Genomic DNA, 27,645 nt, shown 5'->3' with positions numbered 1-27,645 from the left:
AGAAACGTCACGTCCGGGAATATTACCGTGAATTTTCTTAGAAGTGTATTCTCGTGTTAAGAGTGCACACGTCGGAAGTTTCCGTAGCCTAAAGTCCAGTCTTCTCCTATGAAATAATAGCAATGTTTCGACTCACACGCTGAATACATATCATGTGTATGGTACACCAAATTTACTTAGGAAACGCGTACATAAAAAGAATTCGGAATGAAGAAGCAATTCCTATGATTAAAAAACACACATGAATCTTTTTCAAATTGCTTTATATCATTATTTTATTGCTTAGTCGGGCGTAGAGTAGGACGAAAGGAAGACAAGAGCATTCCTGCTTGACGGCAGAAATAGGCAGTGCGGTGGTACCTACCCGTGCGGACTCACAAGAGGTCCTACCACCAGTAATTACGCAAATTATAATTTTGCGGGTTTGATTTTTATTACAGGATGTTATTCCTTGACAATAATATCGGCTGTTGATAAAACTTCAGGTGAGATGCACGCATTTATTCGTGGGTAAGTACTTGAATGCTTGTACAAGTATAAGCACGCTACAAACACATCCGCATATCTAAAAAATGAAATTAAATATTCAACAATCAATAAAAATGTAGAACGCAGGGAATAAATATTTTATTATGTTGCAAATGATGTGACAATAAAAACCAGCAGCGTAACGACAAGTTCTTTTATTTGTGCAAGAATGCAGAAAAGTAGTAGAAATGGCTGGCACGGCTTGTTTTATTAACACTATCCCCCCTTCGTTGGCTTTGGCTGGCGGCGGTGGCGGTGGCTGTGGCGGAAGGGGGCGTGTTAATATGACTTGGCGGCTTGGCTGGCGGCAGGGCATCACAGCTGACGTCACGTCCGTTACAATTAATATTTTTCCTTTAACGTTTCAAATGCGAAAAGGAATTCTTTCATTACAATTTTTGTATTAATTTTACAATTTAATATTCAAAGAAACGAATAGAATAAATGAAAAATATTTCGGTATTCGTTCGTAAACGAGTAAGACCCGCAATAATGTTTGGAGGTCAGCATTCTGTTTGACGTGTGGCTATAGCCGTCATAAAACACAAGATTTTTGACAGATGTCTGAATCTCGATTACGACATTTTCAAGATGAGCTCGCATATCTATTCTATACTAATATATAAATCTACAGTGGTTTTTACGGATGTTTCGTTATAACTACCGAACCATGCATCCGATTGACTTGTAACTTGGTATCCATGTAGAAAATACACGCGCATAATGGATAGGCTAATATTTATATGAGTGTTGGACCCCCTAATAATGACAATAAATAATAATGTTAATTTTAATGCCCAGCGAAGCGGGCGAGTACGGCTAGTATTATTATACAAGTTCCGGACAATAACATTCGAACCGTTGGTCTACCAAGCAATTCCTGGAAGATCTTCCCCTTGTTGTTAAACCTTCCACAGATGCAATAGTTTTATGATAGATTTTTTTTTTATATTTTTTTAGATCTAATACGAGTGGACGATCTCACGGCCCGCATTGTGTTAAGAGGCTACCAGAGTCCATAGACATTAACAACGTACATGCCGCAACTCGCCTTGAGACATGAGTTCTTAAAGTTTCCTTGTTTCAGTACAACACCTGTCCAACGGTTAAACCGAAAAATTACTACTTTAGGGCAGAAACGGGCAGGACGGTGGTACCTACCCGTGCGGGCTCACAAGACGTTCTACCACCAGTAATTACGTAAATTAAAATATTGCGGGTTTAATTTTTATTACTCGGTAGGACTTTTCCTTCACCGTGTAAGTCAATCGTGAACATAATTTGTTAAACACGTATTTCATTAGAAAAATTGGTACCTACCTGCTGGCGGGAATACCGGTGCATCGCTAGATACCAATGCACCGGACGTCTTATCCTTTAGGTTACGATGACCTCATTCTGTATTAACCGTAACCGTCTGGCATTAATCCGCCTGATGGTGAGTGGCTACGTCGCTCAAGGACATCAGCAATGCAAGGAGCGCAGCCAAGCCGCTGGCTACCGTATTTGGTGTGCACCCAGTTATAATATTTTGCAATTCATAATTAGGCGACTTAATCATCGGGTACCAATAAAACAACTTAACACATTTTCCAGGCAGCTTAGTTCGAAGAGTTTACCTCTCGAAATATTACGTTCTTCACTTCAAAGGTTACCTTACAGACTGTGAAGTGGATTTTGAAATAAATTTGTAAAGGGCACAGCGAAGCTGACGCCTACCAAAGTCCTTATAAACTTTGTTGAACCATAAAAGGATAATGGAAATTATTCCGTTTTATTGATAGGTTCGGTTCGGTAGGCAGCGGCTTGACTCTGCCCCTGGCATTGCTGAAGTCCACGGGCGACGATAACTACTCACCATCAGGTGGGCCGTATGCTCGACTGCCTACAAGAGCAATAAAAAAAAGGTTCAGCAGAAAAATTCAACATTTAAAAGTAATAAAAGATTAACAAACGAAATGCATGTAGCCATCATTTGTAGTTGTTATTGTTAGAACTAAAGCTTTGTAATTATCATGACCTAAGCGGCTTGCTCGTATCGTGCGATTTACAAATGACGATTACACGATGAAGTAATAACATAGTAATAACGGCAATAACATAGTAATAAGAAGTAATAACGGCCGTCTGGTGTAGTGGTAAGTGACATGGTCACTACACAAGGGGGTCGCGGACTCGAATCCCGCCAAGGGAAGATATTTGTATGATAAATATAAATGTCTTTTCGACGGTTATGGATGTATATTAAAGATATGTATGTGTATAATAAAAATCTTACATTTATATCCGTTATCTGGTACCTGTAACACAAGTTCTTTACGAACTTATCACGGGACCAGTTAACGTGGCGTGATTGTTAGTAAATATTTATTTATTTATTTATTATAGTGGAACAAAAATCAAGCCCGCAAAAATTATAATTTGTAATAATGTGTAAATTACCGGTGACCCTCATTACCTGGCTTGCCTTGCTTGATCCTACTTTTGAATAATTATGAAGAAATATGCAATTGTTTTGTAATACGTGCCAGTTTGAAAAGTAAAAGAATCAGCGGGTCTGAAAGGTGTATACTTCACAATTGAGATTTAGACCTCAACGTAGGTTTTACTTACTGGAGTCGTGTAGTGGGTAGGGCCCTAAACACCGTCTTTAGGGCCGCGGTCCCAAAATCTGCGAATTGTCCAGCCCCACATAACAGGCGCCCACCCTATATAGGCACGGGGATCTCGTAGGAAGTTCAGCTCACGGTCTAGAAAAAAAAATGGTATTTTAAAGCCCTTGCAGGCCGACCATACGGCAAGCCTGATGATGAGTGCTTACCGTCCCTCGTGGACGTCAGGAATGCCAGGGGCACAGCCAAGCCACTGCGCACCAAGCGACATTAGCGGTATTCACGTATTAAACATTAAAGTGTTCTTTATGGATTACGTAACCCCAGACGGACCGTCAGCTCAGTCATCCTAAAATAATTGAGTGGTTTCCTTTTTGTTATGACCCTTTACCTACAATTTTATACGAAAAACTAGTCTCATTTTACTATACTATCTATATTATTATATTAATACGTGAAGCAAAAACTTTGTATCACTTTTTACGAAAATTGCGCGGACAGAGGAGTATGAAATTTTCCACACTTATAGAGAATATAGAGAAGAAGTGCACAATGCAATTATTACAACAACATAAAAGATACATTAAATCAATAAAGAAAACATTACACACACTACCATATATATATTTGACACACACACATATACTCTTTGTTTATTGTCAAACCTTTGTTATTGCTTAAAGCCTGTAATCAAATTGAGAATAGGTTAGTATTGTTTATCTTTAATATTACGAGTATTTGTCTATAGTGTAGTCTTGTAGAAATCTGTAACAATAGGACCATAATAATGTTGAAACTTATAATTTCAATTAATTATAGTCGAATTTCGACTACTGCGGGACCACTAGTACCTACTAAAAGCACCATGAAATAATTTTACTTATTGTGAAGATCACCGTATTCTTTAAAACGTAATCTATGGATCTTTTTGTATTGAATAGAGATAGAATTTGCATCCAAATGATGATTGAATTTTGGTGATTGCTTTTCCTTCTCCTAGACTCAATTCCTTAAAAACTCGTCAAAGAGTTCGATGCGAAACCTAACCCATACCATCAGCCCGCTGAGTTTCTCGCCGGGTCTCAGAAGGTCGTCACTCCAATCCGGTAGTAGATTCATTTGCGAAATAACTGCCCTTGCGCTATAAGGAATCCTTCGGAGGCGCTCGGATAGTAAATCGCACCCTTCTTGACTCCAGTGCTCGTCTACCTGTCTTGGCCACCAGTAACCCATCCATTCTAAAACAGGGTTCTTCTGTAAGATGCTCTACCATCATATCTGATACCTGCTTTATACAGCCCAGACATCCTGGGTGACGTTGTTGTTGAGGACATTATGAATGCGATCCTTCCTGATTTTTCCACCACATTGCATTTTCCCAAAATTGTGTTCAATAAGGTATAAATTATTGTTATGTTAATATTATTGTGCTTGAAAATAACAGGAGTAGATGTAAACTTGAATTCTGTGACGTATTTAAATATTTCTATATTACTAGGATAGGATAGGAATTGCACTTTCTATCGTGAATCCAATCTGTTAGGTTCACGCATGCGTTCTATAGTTCATCGTACAAGTGCTTGAAAGCTCAGTGAGTTGAAAGCTCTCGCGGCCTGCGCTTTGTCGCTCACCTTTGAAACTTCGATAAAGTTTTATAACGGACATAATTTTCTTACTTAAACCGAATGTATAAATTGTAAATAAAATTTAATTAATTTTATCTATATATAATTATATCTTGAATACGAGTGTTGTACATATATATGGCTGTGATTTTAATTAGTGTAATATTGTTGTATTATTTACGTAGAAATAACTTCTCTTATAAGAAGTTTGTGTAAAAATTAAGTGTTACATCAACTCGTTTTGACTTCAGCTTTCGCTCTGGTAAGTTGTAAAAAGGCTAAGTTACTATGGAAAATAAGCTAAAATTTATTTGACATATTCAAAGAAGTTCAAGTTCGTTGGATAAACTTTTACTGAACGTTTATTAACAAAAAATATTATTTTCATAAAATAACAAAAACCAATAAAAATTAATACATAGTCATGAGACAGATCATAGACGGTCTGACCTCGAAGTAAATTTCTTTGTGATATGACCAAACTGAGATATACTTTTTTTTTTTTTTTATTGCCTTTGTAGGCAGACGGGCATACGGCCCACCTGATGGTGAGTGGTTACCGTCGCCCATGGACTTCAGCAATGCCAGGGGCAGAGCCAAGCCGCTGCCTACCGCTTAATACTCTCCATAAGCCTCGTTTGAAGAAGGACATGTCATAGCGCTCGGGAAACACCGTGGAGGGGAGCTCATTCCATAGCCGGATGGTACGTGGCAAAAAAGATCTCTGGAAACGCACTGTGGATGACCGCAGTGGCTCCAGGTAGTATGGATGAACTCTACTCCGGTGGCGGGCGGTGCGATGGTAAAAACGAGATGCTGGTATCATCTCGAACAATTCCTCAGAGCACTCCCCATGGAACATACGGTACAAAATACAGAGGGAACCGAAGTCCCTCCGCAGACCCAGAGGCTCCAAACGATCCGAGAGAATGGGATTATCGACAATCCGAACGGCCCTCCTCTGTATGGAGTCAAATGGAAGAAGCTGGTATTTGGGAGCCCCGGCCCAGAGATGGGAGCAGTACTCCACGCGAGGCCGGACTTGTGCTTTATAAAGCAAAAGTCTTTGTCCAGGCGTGAAGTACCGCTTCGCTCTGTTGAGGACTCCCAGCATTTTGGACGCCAACTTGGCTTTGCCTTCCAAATGACTCCGAAACTGGACATCGCTCGAAATGTCGACCCCAAGTATCCCGATACTCTCGGAAGGTTGCAGGGATACTCCTTGGAATTGCGGCGCCATGATAAAGGGGTCCTTCTTCGCAGTGAACGCGCAAACCTGTGTCTTCAACGGGTTGAATTGAACTAAGTTCGATTCACCCCATTTGGAGACTCGCCCCAGAGAGTTCTCTACTTCAGACACAAGTTTTGATCGTCTCTCTTGTACCACGCACTTACGTACATTAAAAAATATACATGTACAGATAATTAATACGAGTATTTGTATCTATAAATATTATGGAAGTCGTTGTGGCCTAAAGGATAAGACGTCCGGTGCATTCGGATCTAGCGATGCACCGATGTTCGAATCCCGCGGGCGGGTACCAATTTTTCTAATGAAATACGTACTTAACAAATGTTCACGATTGACTTCCACGGTGAAGGAATAACATCGTGTAATAAAAATCAAACCCGCAAAGTCATAATTTGCGTAATTACTGGTGGTACGACCTCTTGTGAATCCGCACGGGTAGGTACCACCGCCCCGCCTATTTCTGCCGTGAAGCAGTAATGCGTTTCGGTTTGAAGGGTGGAACAGCCGTTATAACTATACTGAGACCTTAGAACATATATCTCAAAGTGGGTGGCGCATTTACGTTGTAGATGTCTATGGGCTCCAGTAACCACTTAATATCAGGTGGGTTGTGAGCTCGTCCACCCAACTAAGCAATAAAAAAATGTATGATATATAATTATATACATATGTTTAAGTACCTAATATCACAATACACTACATCTCAAATTCAAATTCAAATTCAAAATCATTTATTTCAACTTAGATGTTAGTATGACACACTTTTTGAATGTCAAAATACAAATAACAATGTTAACTCTACCACCGGTTCCAAAAAAAGCCACAGTCCTGAGAAGAACCGGCGAAACAAACTCAGCGGGCTTTTTTTTTTGTTTTTTTCTCAAATATTTTCTTTTTTTTAAATAAATAGAAATATTCACAATAAAAGAAAAAACAAGTCAAAAAATACAATTAAAAAAAATATAATAATAATGAAAAATAAAAAGGCCAGGAGCGAGCGCCTCATTCCCACGTAGTGCCATCTAGTAAATAATCCTTAACTTTATAATATGCCTTGTTGCACAAACGTTCCTTAACAGTTTTCTTAAATCTATGAACAGGTAGTAATTGAACGTTTAGTGGGATCTTGTTGAAAAGCTGTACACCCAGCCCCCTAAAAGAGTTGCTTATTTTCTTAATTCGAGCCGCCGGCAACGCAAGCCTATGTTTGTTCCTAGTGTTCACATTGTGCAAATCGCAGACTCTGGGGAATTCTTCAATGTTTTTACGCACGTACAATAAATTTCCAAAAATGTATTGGGACGCTAAAGTTAGAATTTTGATTTCCTTAAACTTGTCCCTCAAGGATTCCCTCGGGTGCATATTATAAATAGCACGAATAGCCCTCTTCTGCAGGATGAAAATCGTTTCGACATCGGCAGCATTGCCCCATAGCAAAATGCCATAGGACATAACACTATGAAAATAACTAAAATAAATCAGGCGTGCCGTATCTTCATTAGTATACATTCGTATTTTTTTTACCGCAAACGCTGCAGAACTAAGCCTACTCTCTAACTTGCATATGTGAGGACCCCACTGCAGCTTGGAATCAACTGTTATACCAAGAAAAACTGTCGAATCCACAAGCTCCAGTGTCTCTCCACTTACAATGATATTAGTGTCTACTTGTCTAACATTAGGTGTGGTAAATTTTATACATTTTGTTTTTTTGTTATTTAATAACAGATTATTAACACTAAACCAATGTACCACGCGCGAGATAGCATCATTCACATCGTCATAATCTTCCAAATGTCGTTTAATTTTAAACAATAATGATGTATCATCAGCGAATAATACGACCTCGTGACGGGTTTCAATAAACTTAGGTAAATCATTGATATATACAAGAAATAGGAAGGGACCCAATATGGAACCCTGAGGAACACCCATATTAAGTAAGACACCGGAAGATCTCGTTCCTTTAACGTCTACCTTTTGGATTCTTCCGGATAAATAAGATTTAATAAGTTCTACGAAGGTTCATCTCTGCACTTCCCTAAGGTAGACTATCAGAGAATGCCTATAGCATTAAGGCCGCCTTTATACTGTCTAGTATATAAAGTCATAAATAAATAAAATAAATAAATAATATCTAAAAAAACAATCGTGTTCATCACTCGAATTAGGGGGTTACCGAAATCCATTGACCACCACAATGTCCCGTCCACCTTGAGACATGAGCTTGAATTTTCACTTGCATAAGCTTACTTTGAAGCCTTTCGATTATCAACCCGTATAAAAAAACTGAAAAGCTTACAAAATATACTGAACTTGAAAGACAATTGGAATATATCGTATATATATTATAATAATATCGTCGTGCGCTAAAGGATAAAGACGTCCGGTGCTTTCGTGTTGAGCGATGTACCAGTGTTCGAATCCCAGGCAGATACCAATTTTTCTAATGAAATACCTATGTACTCAACAAATGTTCACGATTGACTTCCACGGTGAAGGAATAACATCGTGTGATAAAAATCAAACCTGCAAAATTATAATTTGCGTAATTTCTGGTGGTAGGACCACTAGTGAGTCCGCGCGGGTAGGTACGCCCGCCCTGCCTATTTCTGCCATGAAGCAGTAATGCGTTTCGGTTAGAAGGGCGGGGCAGCCGTTGTAACTATACTGAGACCTTAGAACTGATATCTCAAGGTGGCTGGTGCATTTACGTTGTAGATATCTATGGGCTCCAGTAACCACTTAATACTAGGTGGGCTGTGAGCTCGTCAAACGATCTAAGCAATAAAAAAATAAAATAAAAAATTCATTCTTTTAGTCCATCGGTGTAATCCCGTCCTTCTTGGGAAGTTACAATCTTTATTATTTTTTTTCTTTTTTTTAGAGGAAATAGACCTAAGAAAAAATGTGTGGATTGCGTGAAAGACGATATGTGTACGAGGGGAGTGAGCGAAGAAATGGTGTATGATAGAGGAGTATGGAAGGAGAAAACACAGTGCGCCGACCCCAGGTGACTGGGAGAAGGGCAGGAGAATGATGATTCGTTTCTTTTTTCATTTCAGAAGATAATATTATAATAATAATAATAAACATATGTATTTTTCTTTTAATTAATTTCGTATCTACGAGTGAGTATTTACTTACAACAACATTTTCCATCGTGTTAATCAGTTCAGAGAATCTTAATGACAGTAAGTTCGTAAGGACATGTTAAAAATATACTAGAGGTCCCGCAGTAGTCGAAATTCGACTATAATTAATTGGAATTGTAAGTTTGTACACTATTATGATTGTATTTTATACTTCTATAATCACAAATTTCGCTAAGACTACATTATAAAAAATATTAACAAAGACAAACAATATTTAATCTATTCTCAATTTGACAACAGACGTCATGAACAAAAGTTTGACAATAAATAGTATGCATGCGTGTGTGCGTCAAATACATGGTATGTAGTGTGTGTAATGTTTTCTTTATTGATTTAATGTATCTTTTATGCATTATTTTTAAAAAATATTAGCATTGTGCACTTCTTCTCTATAAAATATTCTCTATAAGTGTGGAAAATTTCATACTCCTCCGTCTGCGCAATTTTCGTAAAAAGGGATACAAAGTTTTTGCTTCACGTATAATATATTTATATATAAAATAAACCTTATTTTTGCCATATTATGAGCACGAGTAGGTATAAACTTCCTACATATTTCGGACACAAAGCAGGGTAAATCTGCCACTATCGTGAAATATGCGTCCTGTAAGAATGCTATGTTTGCCCTCAATATATTTAATTTTCTATACGGTCTATTGTGGTTACACCGCGGTCCGTAACGTGGATAAATACATTTATCTTGCCTAGTCTTGACACGTTAAACTCAATTTTCGAAAAAATCAAGTTGTATACCAATCAGAAAATTTATCGAACTTTGCAATATTTATAAAATTTTAATAATTTCAAAAGGCCGAAAATGTTCTCGGTATTATATAGTATATCTATACATATATAAATAAAATGAATTGCTGTTCGTTAGTCTCGCTAAAACTCAATAACGGCTGGATCGATTTTGTTAATTTTGGTATTGATTTATTTGTGGAAGTCCAGAGAAAGCTTAAAAGGTAGCAAAATATGAAAATGCTCGGAATTTAATAAAAATAACAATTTCGTTTTTCCTTTGATGTGTCCCCCGTCGGACGAATTCCTTTGTTTGTTTTAAGTTTATTTTATACATAAGTTTAGGTATTTTATTTATCGATTGAGGCACTACGAAGTCTACCGAGTCAGCTAGTAGTATATAAAATTGTGATCGATGATATTATTATAATATAATATCAAAGAAAGCAAATTGTGTACCAATCAGAAACTTTATCGAACTTCGCAATATTTATAAAAAATTTATAATTTCAAAAGGCCGAAAATATTCTCGGTATATTTATGTAGTATAAATAATTGTAATCGGTCTTTTTTTTTTTTTTATTGCTTAGAGGATTAGACGAGCTCACAGCCCACCTGGTGTTAAGTGGTTACTGGAGCCCATAGACATCTACGACGTAAATGCACCACCCACCTTGAGATATAAGTTCTAAGGTCTCAGTATAGTTACAACGGCTACCCCACCCTTCAAAACGAAACGCATTATTGCTTCACGGCAGAAATAGGCGGGGTGGTGGTACCTACCCGTGCGGACTCACAAGAGATCCTACCACAAGTAATTACGCAAATTATAATTTTTCGGGTTTGATTTTTATTACACGATATTATTCCTTCACCGTGGAAGTCAATCGTGAACACTTGTTGAGTACGTATTTCATTAGAAAAATTGGTACCCGCCTGCGGGATTCGAACACTGGTGCATCGCTCGATACAAATGCACCGGATGTCTTACCCTTTAGGCCACGACGACTTAATATTATAATATCAAAGAAGTATTAAATATGATATTTAAATAATAGCTTCACGACTAAACCTTGTGATTGGTTAGAGCATTAATTTCCCGAAACTAATGTTTCTGAGAAAGACCGAGATCCCAATAACCCCGCCACATTAGTCACTTTCGCACCATGTTTGCTAAGTCCCTATGTGTGTTTGTCTTGTACTAGTGGTCCCGCAGTAGTCGAAATTCGACTATAAGGGTACAAAAAAGGTACAAAGGGTTACAAAGTTTTTGCTTCACATATTTAATATCTAGATACTTGTATTTTATATTAATTCTGTGGGTAAACAGATCTTATTGAAGTTGGTTTTCGCATTATGTATAAAGAATTGTGGCGAATCTTGCGTACGGTTAGATATCTTATTTAATTTCTTTAAAAGAGGCTTGTGGAGAGTATTAAGCGGTAAGCAGCGGCTTGGCTTTGCCCCTGGCATTGCTGAAGTCCATGGGCGACGGTAACCACTCACCATCAGGTGGGCCGTATGCTCGTCTGCCTGCAAGGGCAATAAATAAAAAAAATAAAAAAAGATAAGTTTTAAAAACAAAATTCCGACAATCAAAAAAAAATTAAAAAAAATGTTAGCTAGACAAGTCATACAATAGACTCGCTTCTTAATCGATAAGGTTTCGTCTAGATCTTAATTATCTAATATTGTTTATCCTTCGCGTATTCGGATGCTACTGGTACTGACACGCTCTTATTATTCAGTGTATACAATGGTTATTGGTTTGCTATTGGCGGTCCAATTCCGTGTCTATTTTGTTCAATTTAATTAAATATATCGACCTTATTTTCGGGCTTCCTTACTGACTAATATTAATTTTAGTAGCAGGATAAATGTATACAGCGATTCTTAGAACTGATTTCCAAAGAAACGTCTCTTACCAAATATATAATTAAACACATTTTCAATTTCGATAAATACAAACATCCTTTGAGAAAATGTTTCTGTGACAAAGCCTTCCGTTTTATGTATTCCCTTTTTAAGAAATTTCCTTCTGAGAACAGCTGCTCTGAGTTAATGTGGGCAGAAATACCCATGTAACGTATAAAATTTATTATCATAACGAGGTTATCATTATTCACATTACTGGTGGTAGGACCTTTTGTGAGTCCGCACAGGTAGGTACCACCACCCTGCCTATTTCTGCCGTGAAGCCGTAATGCGTTTCGGTTTGAAGGGTGGGGCAGCCGTTGTAACTATACTGAGACCTTAGAACTCGTGTCTCAAAGTGGGTGGCGGCAATTACGTTGTAGATGTCTATTGGCTCCGGGCCGTGAGCTCATCCACTCGTCTAAGCAATAAATAAATAAAATTAAAAAGGTGCACCGAAGTATTATTTTACTTCTTATTTATTGCGTAGATGAGCGAAGGAACTGACGATCCAATCCCGTAGACACAACCCAGTGTGACTCTCGTCGGATCTTCCCAGTTGGTCGCCATCCCGATTCGGTGGTAGAATCAGCGAAACACTGCTCATTCTACGGGAGATGTTAACAAACCTTCTCAGAATGAGACCCGTTTTTTTCTTTTTTTATCGCTTAGATGGGTGGATGAGCTCACAGCCCACCTGGTGTTAAGTGGTTACTGGAGCCCATAGACATCAACAACGTAAATGTGCCACCCACCTTGAGATATAAGATCTAAGCTCTCAGTATAGTTACAACGGCTGCCCCACCCTTCAAACCGAAACGCATTACTACTTCACGGTAAAAATGGGTGGGGTGGTGGTACCTACCCGGGTGGACTCACAAGAAGTCCTACCACCAACAATTACGCAAATTATAATTTTGCGGGTTTGATTTTTATTACACGATGTTATTCCTTCACCGTGGTTCCTTAGCTCGCCTATCAGTCAAGGTGAAGCCAGAATAGCCCCTTGCGGCTACTGACAGATGGGTTGAAAAAAAAACAGCCCACTTAGGTAACCAGTTAACATCGCGGTCAATTTTCGCTAAGCCTAAGCCAATCAATTTTAGACTCATCTACAATTATTAAGTTTAGTTTGTTTTTTTGTTTGTTACAGAAACAAAAATGAATGATCTGGATATAAGCTACAACAGCTCGTTGCTGAGAATGCGCGAGATCACATCGACCCTGGCTCCATTCACGACCATCCGGAATGCGAGTGTGGCGAAGCCTAACAACGCATACGAGTGGCGTTTCATATTACCGCCGTATTTCGTTATATTCCTGCTCTCCATATGCGGGAATTGTCTCGTCATAGCGACACTAGCGAGCAACAGGCGAATGAGGACAGTCACGAACGTTTATTTACTTAATTTGGTGAGTTTTTTGCATTAAAATATATTTTATTATAACACTAGCGACCCGCCCTCGCTTCGCTTCGGAAACTGTAATTTATTATTGATTTCTCTACTATTTAATGGATGTTATTATACATATAAACCTTCCTCTTCAATCACTCTATCTATTGAAAAAAACCGCATCAAAATCCGTTGCGTAGTTTTAAAGATTTAAGCATACATAGGGATATAGGGACAGAGAAAGCGACTTTGTTTTACTAACAATCACGCCACGTTAACTGGTACGGTGCTAAGTTCGTAAAGAACTTGCGTTACAGGTACCCGATAACGAAAAATAAATATAAGATTTTTATTATACACATATTTAATATACATCAAAAACCCTGGAAAAGACATTATATTTATCATAAAAATATCTTCCCTAGGCGAGATTCGAACCCGCAACCCGCTTGTGTAGTGACCATGTCACTTACCACTACACCAGACGGCCGTTACAAATCTACAAATAAACGCATTTTTACTGTTGTCCGTGTCCATGAAAATCGTAAAATATTCGGAACATCTGAAATGATATAATGAGAATTAAAAACGCGACATGAAAGCATAAAATTAAACTTAACTAGCAGACCCGGCAAACTTCATAGTGCCTCACTCGATAAATAAGAGACCTAAACTTTTGTATAAAATAAACTTAAAACAAACTAGCGACCCGCCCTCGCTTCGCTTCGGAAACATTAAAAATCAAATGAAACCAAAAAAAAAAAAAAAATTTTAACAATTAGCCTATGTTCATCAGGGACAATGTCGGCTTCTAATGGAAAAAGAATTTTTCAAATCGGTCCAGTAGTTTCGGAGCCTATTCGAAACAAACAAACAAACAAATCTTTCCTCTTTATAATATTAGTTAGTAATATTAGTATAGACAAAAGGAATCCGTTCGACGGGCGACACATCAAAGTAAAAAAAAAGTTGTTATTTTTATTTAATTCCGAGCATTTTCATATTTATCTACCTTTTAAACCTTCTCTGGACTTCCACAAGTAATTCAAAACCAAAATTAGCCAAATCGGTCAAGCCGTTCTCGAGTTTTAGCGAGACTAACGAACAGCAATTCATTTTTATATAATTACTAGCTGACCCGGCAAACATTGTTTTGCCATATATAAGATTTCTAGGGAATTTCTAGTGTAGAAAAAAAACTAACTTATTGTAAGTGTGTAAGGATGTGGTAAATGAGTGAAAGAGGTATGTAGTGCGGTGAACGATGAGGGAATATAGTTATAATAAAAATAACAAAACCTCAATCAACCACATAATACCTCATTATAACAAAAAAAAATATGTTAGGGGTGGACAACCCTAATCACTTAGGGGTATGAAAAATAGATTTTTTTTTTTTTTTTTTATTGCTTAGATGGATGGACGAGCTCACAGCCCACCTGATGTTAAGTGGTTACTGGAGCCCATACACATCTACAACGTAAATGCGCCACCCACCTCGAGATATAAGTTCTAAGGTCTCACTATAGTTACAACGGCTACCCCACCCTTCGAACTGAAACGCATTACTGCTTCACGGCGGAAATAGGCGGGGTGGTGGTACCTACCCGTGCGGACTCCCAAGAGGTCCTACCACCAGTGATTACGCAAATTATAATTTTGCGGGTTTGGTTTTTATTACACGATGTTATTCCTTCACCGTGGAAGTCAATCGTGAACATTTGTTAAGTACATATTTCATTAGAAAAATTGGTACCCGCCTGCCGGATTCGAACACCGGTGCATCGCGTCATACGAATGCACCGACGTCTTATCCTTTAGGCCATGACGACTTCATAGTAGCCGATTCTCAGACTTACTGAATATGCATAAAAAATTTCATGAGAATCGGTCAGGCGGTTTCGGAGGAGTATGGGAACGAACATTGTGACACGAGAATTTTATATATTAGATATAGATTATTATGACAAAGACTCGCGAAAACCCAAGTAAGTATAAAACAAATTATAAGCTAATTTAGATTGGAACTACATTAGCACGACACAAAGTTGTTCTGTGTTTTGTAAGACCGCCCCAGGAGAACCGTCCTAGTTATTTCTCCCGCGAGGCAGTAACGCGTTCCGGTTTGAAAAGGGGGACAGCTAGATACAATAGATTTAGTGCTCACGTTTCAGGGTGGGTGGGTGGTGGTGGCTACGTCGTTATAACATTCATAGACTCCGCAAACCAATGAACACCCGATCGCTTGTGAAAGGTCCTATTCAGAGCAATTAACTTTACAGCTTTAAAAAATAACTTAATCTGTTAAAAAAATACCTATCGACGCTTGAAAGGCAAACGTGACTAAGCGACAATAACTGATTTGTACATAAATGATAGGCAATAACCATAATCGATGCGCAAAAAAAAATTATTTCTAGGTCTATTAAAATCATTTCAATCCTACAACTAGATTCTTTAAAATATAATTTTTTTCAGGTATTTCAACTTTAAATTATTAGTCTACTGTAAAGTTCACGCATTGTCGCTTAATCACGTTGGCCTTTCAAGCGTCGAATTATAATTTTCAACTTTCCTCATAAATTAGAAATATAGCCTTAATTAATTCGTTTCATTTTTAGACTGATATTATATTTGTCACATTATTTCTTTCATGTTTCGAGAAGTTCACTTGACGAACATGAAGTATCGAAGCTTTTTATAGCACTAGCTCTGTGACGGAGTTTACAACCTACCTGTGTTAAGTAATTGTAGGAGTCTTTAGGAATCACAGGGTTAATGCTTACAGCTTTCAAACCATAAATACTTCGGCAGGAAAAGTCAGTCTGGTAGCACACACCTACGCGGGATCACGTACCATTTTGAGATTCTAAAGATAAAAAAGACCCAGCTCCTCGTCAAGTAGCCAGTGAATTTCGTTATGACTATTCTATGGCGACACCAAAGAGACCAACGCCAACACGTGGACTGATGATGATCAAGTGAAAACGGCGTCAGTATTCATGTTGCATTAAGTTCCATTAAGAATCTTCTTCAACTAAATATTTTTAGTGGCAATATTTTAGTACACTTACTCCCAAAAGAACGTGATGTGATGAGAGAATGTGATGATCCTCGCGATATTTGTGTGATAGTCATCAGCATACACTGATCTGTGTCGCTGTTTGAACGGGTAAATACGTTTTGTGGCTTAACCGAATTCAACTTAATTATGTGTACGTATTGTAAGTGAAATACGTGGTAACATAAATGTGAACAATTAATCTAAATACAGAACTGAAATTGATTGGAATTTATTAATATTGAAATAATACTACATATTATTACTTAATGTTCAGGATCACGGCCGCTCAGGAGCTGGAGATTGTATGTCATATAACTTGGCCGCGTTGGAGTTATAATCTCGTCCGGGTTAGGACCATGATCCTACCTATTTCTGTCATGAAGTTACCACGTGTTCTATTCATATAGTTGACATAGCCTTATTCAGTAGTCAGTCAGTAGTGAATTCCCGGACCTAAGTTGGTGATGGTAGGAGGCATGTTGGAGTTGAACGGACTAAAATCCCGTGTTGCTTAACATTCCGCGTCCGGTCTTCGAATAACGCAGAACTTATTCTAGACAAGCTAGGAGAAAAAAGAGGCCGTTCGCATAGAGCGCTTTGAACCCACCCCCACTCGATGAAACTTCTGGACGCTCGGTGGGCAAGTTATTTGAAGCCCGCCTAGATGGCTTCAGCAAACTCGTGCCTGATATCCTGCTAAATTAGAACCGGGGAGTATCGTCAGCCACCATCAAAAACGCTTAGGGAGCCAGGATCCGGGCAAGTTACTGCCTGAGGTTTTTGAGATTCTCTTTTAATTATTTTTTATTGCTTTTTTGGGTGAACGAACTCACAGTTCAACTGGTGTTGTGGTTACCGGAGCCTATAGATATCACAACTTTTATACCGCCACCTACCTTGAGACATGAGGTTCATTGTGTTGTATGATGGCTGTCTCATCCTGCGAACTGGGACACGTGACATAAGCGTAGAAATAAGCGTGCAGGCTTACACTATACTCGTAGCTTGCCATCAGTAAATGATATTTCGCGATTGTAGCATGTTGTTAAATAATCAAATGATACTGCTGTTCAACCTCCGGTGAATCCCTATGTCGTCTTTTATGGCAACCACTTGAGGAGATGAGGTGCTGTTTTATTGTGTGCTATTATCGGCGCGCACTCCGGCACCGTAGGTTTGGTGTAGCCGGTGTGGTGGAGCTCGATGGGGCTTAGTCGGTAGTTTGGCGGGGCAAGTGCCTCTCGCGCCTTTTTCAAGACGTAGTCTCCTGCAAGGAAATGAAGGAGGTGGAGGACCTTGGCCCTCCTTGTCTCCCTCTTCCTCTTTGGAGGCGCTGGAGTCCTATATAACCTGGCCCGGTGCCCCCCTCGACCGGGTATCCAGAAATGGGGTGCTGCTATTCTAGGTCACACACAATACAGCCACTAACACAGCCAGTCTTCAAACTCAGAAATTCTCTGCGTGAATATAGTGTCAGCGGCATTTCGGTATTGACATCGGCTTTAATTAATTGGAAGGTCTGCAAATGACAGCAGCTATTCCGTCTCGATTTTATCTATACATTACATTTATCTATAGAAAATAGGTTTCTTCGGTACGCTGTGCTAATTAACTTTCTGCTTTGAAAAAAATTGATGAAATGTAGAAAAAAAGTTATATGAAACGAGAGCGATATGTGAATATTTGCTTCGGAAGCTGTGACAGCGGAAGGGGACCCTGAGATGTAGTGATACACAATGGTTTCGCGGATATAGCTTACACTGAATTGAACTTGCTATTTGAAATACAAAAACTTTTTTTTTTTTTATATTTTTATACTTTCGCTTTATCTGATAATACTCAAGCTTTACGGAACTTTAAATGTGTTTCATTCTAAGCAACATAAACACAATGTAGTCAAGTAAGATAAAATAAAAATTCTTGTTAGTAGCACGTCGAATAATGTATATAAAAGTTACCAAATATATTTTTTTAAGATTCCACCAATTCAGGAATATGAAATGTTGTCGTATTTGTCATAATGTACCTAAAATAACTAAGCATCGTCAAAGTTTTTTCATTACCCAATTATGAATCCTCGTGTTCTCTGATCGTTTTACCCGAAACCACAATTCAGTGAGACATTAACTAGGCAAAGACGAAGAGTTCACGTGATCTGTTCCCAATAAAACGGCTTTATCTCATTAAGCCTGTCACACGATTTTTCGTAATTGTATTCCGGGAAATAGAAAAATACAAGAAAATAAATAGCAAGAGTAAGTACACAGTGAGAAGTTTTTTTTTAAGGGGTCAATCCTCTTACGAGTTACGAGTTGACGTTCTGCAGATGTCGGGAGCAGACCGTGGGCCCAATGATATAAGAGATACATTACCTAATCACGACAGCTCTGTCAAGCATGCCCGACTGAGAAATGTATTCCGATAAACGAAAATAGTTAATGAATAATGTACTAACATCAAATCGACTATAGATTATACGGCCCATTCTAGTTATACAGAAGTATTTATTGAACATACAACAGTTTTGGAACGAAATTAATGCTATACTCGTAGAGCATCTACTAACATAACATCAATGGCGGATCCAGGGGGAGGGTCATGGGGGTCATGACCACCCCCTGAGCTGGGTCCAGGACTTAGGTGGATCACTAATTGAATATAATGATTTTATTTATATATTTTGTCACCATACAGATTTTATGTAACTACATGCCTTCAATATTTAATAAATTGAATATAATATAATAACTTTGTATAATGGCAAACGTTTGGGAACAAACGCATCTTAATTTGACTATGTGACCCCCTCCTGGCGCCAAAGCTGGATCCGCCCTTGCATAGCATACAGTTAGATAGTGGATTTTTGTGGTAGCGCATGTACTCATTACGTCTACCGTCTTCGCAAGCGTAAATGATCTATTATTTTATTTTATGGCATAGATGGATGGACGTTCCGACAACCAACCTTGGTGGTGGTAGACTCAATTGTATGGAATTAGTGACCATTTAATTGTGAGTGGTCACCGTGATATCAGTGTCAAGCAAACAGTCAATCTAAGTTATTCTAAATCATCATGAGTAATGATTCGCAGTTGCAATAGACAATGTTTTTTGTAGCTACAAAAATAGGGGATTAATCAATTATGTATAAACTACATATGTATGTTTATTTAATAAAGAGATTTCAATCCAAATTCTGACTATTCGAAAATACGTAAAACAGAGCTATGCAAATAATGCAAATGGTCCTTACATAAATATCGGAAAAGCCTTCATTCGAGGCAAAGCACTTACCGAGAGAAAATTATGTTATGTGTGTACGTAAATAATTTACGGGTGCCTAAAGCTAAAGGCCCACCTGGGCTTTTTTTAGGAAGGAAATATTACTGGTTACCCTAACACCTTTCCGGCTTCACCAGTACAAGTGGGCAAGCAAATGCTCAGCCAGAAGGGTTGGGATTTGCTAACAGCTGCCCGAGTGCCCCGGAGAAGAACTAACAACTCAAGTGCAGCTAGCTGCTTCGCGAATGCATCTACTACCGGCTCGGAATCGCGAGGGGTCCACCTGGTGTTCAGTCGTAGCCAGAACCAATAGACAATCGATGCTACCACATACCGTAAGACATGTCAAAGTTTCAATTCAGTCTTATAAAGGCCGTCCCAACCTATAAGTGAGAGCATATAATAATAGTAAGGGAGGTACATATATAATATCACTGTCTACAATGAAACGGTACTTAGGTAAAAAAAACAGCTATATTTCTTTACGGTACTTACAACTAGCTATCATTTGTTTATACTTAATACGCAAACAGTTTATAAGTCCATAAATGCCATTTACTGTATTTTTTAACTTGCAAGTTGCAATCATGTATTCATATTATTATGATTATAGAACTTAAAGTATCCAGGTACATAATAATATGTATGTAGATGATTGCAGATTGCGCAAAATTTACTCTACGAACAACAAGAAACAACGTCGTGGTATTGTTTGTGAAATATTTCGTAATTGTAATTTCAATAATGTTTTGTTTTTGGAAGTTTTCAAAGAAAGTTTTTAATAAATACAAGTAAATAAATAAGTATATAAATATAAATATAAATATTTACTAACAATCACGCCACGTTAACTGGTCCCGTGCTAAGCTCGTAAAGATCTTGTGTTACAGTACCAGATAACGGAAATAAATGTAAGATTTTTAATATACACATACATATATTTAATATACATCCATAACCCTGGAAAAGACATTTATATTTATCATACAAATATCTTCCCTTGGCGGGATTCGAACCCGCGGCCCCCTTGTGTAGTGACCATGTCACTTACCACTACACCAGACGGCCGTTAAAACAAGTAATAAAACATCTAAGCAATAAAAAAATAAAAAAAAAGTAAAACATTTGTTCGGCCTTTGTATTATTGATGTTACGCCGGTAAGAGTAACGCCATCTATCGCCAAATAGCAGAAACGAATATCAAAGAATCTATTAATATCTAGAACGCTCGGGAAGTACAATGCCATCTATTGTCAGATAGCGGAAACACACATCGAAAATACTCGACTTGTGAGGAATGTTCTCGACAATTTTAGGGATGTCGTATCGACCATAAAAGCGTTGCTGAGATTGCATGCAGTCAGTTAGTAATCGGAACTCTTCGAAGCGAAACAGCGAACGAATCACCTGAAGCGAAGCGGAAGAAGTGAATTGAGAATTTTAAAGTGTTTTTGAAGTGTTTTAAGTCTACGGGCACGAAACTTGCGATGGCCGAGCGATGGCGGCAGCGAGGCGACGCGACACGGGGCGGGCAGGCAGCGATATCTCGCGCGGGCACAAAACAAGCTGGCGAGCAGTCGCGCTCATACAGTGTTGTGCGAATCATGAGTTTACGTCGAAAAGAACTATTGGAGCCTAGTCCCCTGATGAGGGAATTATTATTATTACTTTGAGATGGTGTTCATCCAATAAATCAACGAAGACGCAATTGGGGAGAGTTTTCTACGCTTTATTACGCGCTAAGGTGTCATTCAATGAAATTTTAAATTCTTTGTTAAATTATAAATTCCTCATTATCAATTTCCATTACTAAAATAATAATTGAACACAACACTGTACCCGCGCAAGCGACGAAACCAAACTAGTTTGTTCTCATCGCTTCCGCGTCGCCGTCGCGGCGTCGCCCCATCATCGCCCGTACATCGCTCGATCGCCCCGCTCCGCCATCGCCCGTTTCGTGCCCGTCCCCATACTGTGCAATGCTTTTGTATACATCGCCGTCGCGCCGCTGCCGCCATCGCTCGGCCATCGCAAGTTTCGTGCCCGTAGACTAAGTGTTCTAAGTGTTAATACAGTTTTAATTTACACTTCGGTAGAAAATTTTATTTATTCCGAACCCCAGCGCGTAGCACTATCTAAAAATCATTATTCGTCACTGTTACCTTTTTATATTAGCAAAATGCAATTCACTGAACACAAGTTCTCCTAAACCATCCTTTGCATTCATCTAAAAATAGGCATTCACACTATTTTTGGGAAGTAGGTAGACGTTCACTAAGAATTTTAAAGATTTTACGCAAATCCTTTAAGGGTACGCAGCGACTTAGCTCTGCACCTGGCATTGCTAAGGTCCATGAGCAACAGTAACCACTCACCATCAGATGGACAGTATGGTCATCTGCCTGCAATAGCAAAAAATCCTTACTAGTCTAGTTTATTCATCCATGTATCAATCCGAAATAAAGAAATTTAACTAGATTAGATACTTTGAATAAAAATGCAACTGATTGCATTTTATTTTGCTCAGATTTATTACTGGTGGTAGGACCTCTTGTAAGTCCGCGCGGGTAGGTACCACCACCCCGCCTATTTGCTATTGTTTTTCGTTTCAAATACCCCGCTTATTTTCAAGAATGACTGACATGTATGTCTACACACACGTGACTACACACACGTGCACACCACTCCCGACCTGAAGAATGCAAGAATTAAGGCGGGGAAGTTAGGAAATTGAGTCGAAAAGCCTAGATAGTACAGATGGGAAGATAGAGAAGGAGTCTACAGATTAATGGGCAGACGAACCTACACTCGATACTTTGGTCTCAGTAACCTCCTCCTCCTTGCGTCGATAATCCTCAATGCTGAGGGTCATGGCCTCCTCTAACAACTTTCTCCTGTATTATCCTGCGCCATTCCTGCCTATCCTCGGCTGTGTGGATAGCAGCGAGGACTGAAATATTAAGAGTGGAGCGTATCTGGTCCCACCAGCACATTAGACTTTTGCCTCTGGGCCTTCAGTAACCTAGTAAAAATTAATATTAGCTCTGACTAAGCCGTATTACTTTTTATCCTGACAAAAAAATTCCTTGGAAGAATCATAATTTTCTAAACAGCCAATCGATGAAAACGAAACGCTAATGAGAACTCTAGAAAAGCAGAAATTTTAATTGGATCATTGTTTGTTGCAGGCCATTTCGGACTTTTTACTTGGAGTCTTTTGTTTGCCGTTCACGCTCGTCGGACAGATATATAGGAGGTTTCTGTTTGGGGCGGCCCTATGTAAGCTGATTCCTTTTCTGCAAGGTAAGACGAGAGATCGAACCCTACGTACCTACGTTTCCGTATCTAAACTACTTCATTCCACAAAAATCGTTAACATATTAATGTCTTTTAAAAAAAAATATGTGTGGTGTCGTGGGACACCGAATAGGAACGAAGTTCCTTATTATAAAAATATTAATTTTATTAAGTTCTATTCGAGGTATAAATTTTTATTATGATTTTTTATTGATAAAAATAAGATGTTCCAAAACAAATTAATATACACTAAAAACAATAATCATCGAAATCGGTTGTCGTGATATTGAGTTATTTATCTATTTGTCGCGAACGTACTTAATGAAAATTTAAGGCTTATATGGTTTTCTCATAGATACCATTATCAGAACTGGACTAAATTGAAATGACACTACACGGTAAGCGTCAGCTTTCTAATAAAAAAAGAATCATCAAAATCGATTCACCTAGTCAAAACTTAAGAGGTAACAAACATAAAATCTTACGTTACGGACGTTTTTTTCCGGTTAGGGTACCCCTCCGCATCGTCCCATAAGGGATTTCGTTCCAAAACAAGTCCATACTATTCAAGACCGTGCATGAAAGATAATATATTGTGTGTTCTCTATAAGTTTAAAAAGAGGCTATATTAAACCTATGCCAATACTGAACACAGATGAGGCACAAACAAGCTTTTCCACTGCGAACCTGCAAGACTTTGTACAAATCCTCGCATCTTTCGGCAGCTGTCTCCGTGTCTGTGGACGTGTGGACATTAGTCGCCATCTCCCTGGAACGATACTTCGCCATCTGTCGCCCGTTGAAGTCCAGGAAATGGCAGACACAGTGCCATGCATACAAGATGATAGCCATGGTCTGGATCCTGTCATTGATCCTGAACTCGCCAATTATGCTCGTGTCTACATTGCAGCCAATGAGAGGAAATGGTAAGTTTATTTTTTATTTATTTTTTATTGCTCAGATGGGTGGACGATCTCACAGCCCGTTCAGTGTTAAGTGGTTACAGAAGCCCATAGACATGTACGATGTAAATGCGCCACCCACCTTGAGATACTCGTATAAGTTCTAAGGTCTCAAGTATAGTTACTATAGTTTTATGTATAGTTTCTATTACGTAGACGGGTGAATGAGCTCACGGTTCTCGTGATATTAAGTAGTTACCGGAGCCTAATTTTTATTACCCGATGCTTTCCTTTATTGTGAAAATCATTTTTTTCCTTACCTATGCTGATAGCCTTAAGAGGCTATTTCAGCTTCTTGATATGTAGGTGAGCTCACGGGGTTCAAAGCGGGAGTGTTGCTAACACTGGCCCTAGGAAGAGCCGCGCTTCGCAGAATCTGCCACCGGATCGGAAACGCGAGCCACTGAGAAGATTCGGCGAGAAACTCAGTGGGCTGTGTCTATGAGCTAATTAACTCGTCCCGCTAATTAACCCTTCGTCGCAAGCGACGGGTTCGGACGGTAGCCGGGAAAATCATTCGTGAACATGAGTCAAATACGTATTTCATGAGATTTTTTTAACGGCATTGTCTCATCGTTCGATACGAGTACACCAAGCAGCTGGTCTTTTTAGCAGCGGCAACTTTAAAAGTGTTTGATTTTTATTAATCCATGAGTTCCTATTTTTGACGTGACAACGTCTTATAATTCGATGGAGCCGGCTGCACGCACGAAAAAACATAACTCATGCGGCGTTATCTCGCTCTGAGGCGTTCCATTTAAGGCTTGAAATGCAAGCGAGAGCGCGCAACGAGCGACAAAGAGGCACAATCGGCCTCTGCGTTCGGCAGCGTTCGACATCTGTCTCTCTCCCACTTGAGTGAGCAATGAATTGTATTTATGCGTACAAATAAATGTAACTTGATCAATTCAATAGTGATTTCCATTTACCTCTCTCTCTATATCCATACAAAATATCTTTCAAACAAATATAATGAAAATTTTTTTTTGAAAAATGAAACCATTCCATCAGTATTTTCTTATGACGTTGTCACGTTCAACTATCGTTCGTAAACCGACTTTACAGACAACCGATTTTTTATACTTGATTTCACCAAATTCAACCTATCGTAAGAATAGGTAACAACGTATAAATAAAAAAATAGGCTTAAGATATTTTTTCTCTTAAGTTATTTTACGTTTTACTGTGAACATCTGAACATGCTTACAAATCTAAATAAATTTACTGATAAGTAAGGTTACGTTGTTCATCCTCAAAATATAGTAGATAGTATTTTGGAAGGTGCAATCTCTAAATACACTATTACTTTTTCATTTAATTTTTATTTAATTTTATGTTCGACAATTCCTGGACTGTTTCGTGTCTGACCATTATTACAGTTCAAGAATCCAAATAAAAAACAAAAACTATCCTCGAAACAGAAATACACCACAAAAATGTCTGACACGTGAAAGGAATATACTTTAGGAGCTCGTTACGAAACACTTAACCGCAGTCGAGAATCAATCATTCGTTGTGTAAGCGTAATGGAAATTTATTTTTTCAACTACGAACAGCAACCGTCGATGATTAAGTAACTGTTATACAATACTGGGGCGGGTAGCCAACATACAACACAAGATATTTGACAGATAAATAAATAAAGAAATAAATAAATATTTACTAACAGTCACGCCACGTTAACTGGTCCCGTGCTAAGTTCGTAAAGAACTTGTGTTACAGGTACCAGATAACGGAAATAAATATAAGATTTTTATTATACACATACACATATTTAATATATACGTACATCCATAACCCTGGAAAAAATATTTATATTTATCATACAAATATCTTCCCTTGGCAGGATTCGAACCCGCGACCCCCTTGTGTAGTGACCATGTCACTTACCACTACACCAGATGCCTGAATCTCGCTTACGACATTTTCCAGATAAGCTTGCATATATAAAAGCTCCGAACAACAACATACGGATCGATCTACCGAGCAATTACACCCGCTCGGTGGAAGATCTTCCTTTCGTCGTAAAGCTCCTCAAATATAATTGAGTCTTCAATCTCACGGATCAAGGCGATGGCATTCACCTCGTGATAGGGCCCGCTAACCAGCTAAAAAATAGGAAACATCCCACCAATGTCTCCGTACATCTAAAACACGTATTCATGCAATTTGATTAGCTTAAAGTCCGCCAACTAAACAAGTCACATAGCAAGTTAATCTACCAACACTGTGTGGTTGTGTGAAGTATACATACTAGTATAAAAGTATATATAAGTATATTTACTGGTGGTAGGTGGTAGGTGGTAGGATGTGAGTCCGCACGGGTAGGTACCACCACCCCGCCTATTTCTGCCGTGAAGCAGCAATGCGTTTAGTTTTGAAGAATGGGCAGCCGTTGTAGCTATACTGAGACCTTAGAACTTAAGTCTTAAGGTGGGTGGTGAATTTGCGTTATAGATGTCTATGGGCTGCGGTAACCACTTAACACCAGGTGGGCTGTGAGCTCGTCCACCCAACGAATCAATAAAAAAAAAACATACATATGAAAATCTATATACATATAACGACTTACGTCATTATTTTGGGAGTAGATTTTCAATAGCGTCGGATATGGTGATGAAAAGAGTAGCGGGAGTGACTAGAGCAAGCGGTGTCCAGCCCACTGAGTTTCTCGCCGGATCTTCTCAGTGGGTCACGTTTCCGATCCTGTGGTAGATTCTGCGAAGCACGGCTCTTGCTAGGGCTAGTGTTAGAAACGTGCTCAGGTCAGAACCCCGTGAGCTCAACTACTCGCCCTGTTACGTAGCGTGCGACGCAACGCTGGCGCATTCCCCTTTGTTACGAGCTTAAAAAAAAAGCGGTGTCCGTAGTCTTATTTCTTACTAAATAAAGATATTTAAAGGGTATTCTCACGAAAAATCCTCTGACGCGAAACGAGGAATTTTTTGTTAGATACTTTCTTCGTGTCATTCAAGTTTTCTTTAAATTAACTCGCGGGCTCGTCAGTTGGCATTCAGTCCCTTTTTTTCTATTTTTTGCGAGCTTTACAGATAAAGTGGAGTTTAAATGCGCAGAGATGCTTCGCCATAGCTCCGCATTTACTTTGATCGTGGTATGCCAAAAAAACATTTACATTTTAGCAACAACTTTTTAACAACGATAGTTTACGAAGTCGACGTGGCCTAAAGGATAAGACGTCCGGTGCGTTCTTATCGAGCGATGCACCGGTGTTCGAATCCCGCAGGCGGGTACCAATTTTTCTAATGAAATACGTACTCAACAAATGTTCACGATTGACTTCCACGATGAAGGAATATCATCGTGTAATAAAAAATCAAACCCGCAAAATTATAATTTGCGTAATTACTGGTGGTAGGACCTCTTGTGAGTCCGAACGGGTAGATACCACCACCCCGCCTATTTCTGCTGTGAAGCAGTAATGCGTTTCGGTCTGAAGGATGGGACAGCCGTTGTAACTATACTGAGACCTTAGAACTTATATCTCAAAGTGGGTGGCGCAGTTACGTTATATATGTCTATCGGCTCCAGTAACCACTTAACACCAGGTGGGCTGTGAGCTCGTCCACCCATCTAAGCGACAAAAAAAAATTGGCAACTCGATTGGATAACTGAAGCGGGAACCCCAAGAAAACGAACAAAATAAACCCAAATGATATTTTTAACCATTAACCATTAAAATATGTTTCGATAGATTTCTAACGCATACATTAAATTTCTAAATCTTCGATTATTTGAAATTTAGAAAACTTAGAAAAGGATTTGCTTATCTCACTTATCTGCCAATGCTAATGGAATAAA

The 27,645-nt window shown here is 38.7% G+C and overlaps 1 protein-coding gene across 1 annotated transcript in view; it reads left to right on the top strand.

The window, feature by feature from the left end:
• Positions 1–4,751: 4,751 nt before the first annotated feature.
• The window catches only part of NGR-A9 (neuropeptide receptor A9), a 70,258-nt gene continuing 47,364 nt past the window's right edge, over positions 4,752–27,645 (top strand). The window contains exons 1-4 of the mRNA XM_028175769.2: positions 4,752–5,027; positions 12,981–13,240; positions 22,756–22,870; positions 23,590–23,790. Coding sequence (XP_028031570.2) covers positions 12,989–13,240; positions 22,756–22,870; positions 23,590–23,790 — 568 coding nt within the window. The 5' untranslated portion in view covers positions 4,752–5,027; positions 12,981–12,988. The remainder of the gene's footprint in view (positions 5,028–12,980; positions 13,241–22,755; positions 22,871–23,589; positions 23,791–27,645) is intronic.

This window comes from Bombyx mandarina, chromosome 13 (assembly GCF_030267445.1).
Source record: "Bombyx mandarina strain Sakado chromosome 13, ASM3026744v2".
NCBI classification, from domain to species: domain Eukaryota; kingdom Metazoa; phylum Arthropoda; class Insecta; order Lepidoptera; family Bombycidae; genus Bombyx; species Bombyx mandarina.
The sequence above is the reverse complement of the archived record's forward strand: the minus strand, read 5'-3'. Positions and strand labels throughout refer to the sequence as shown.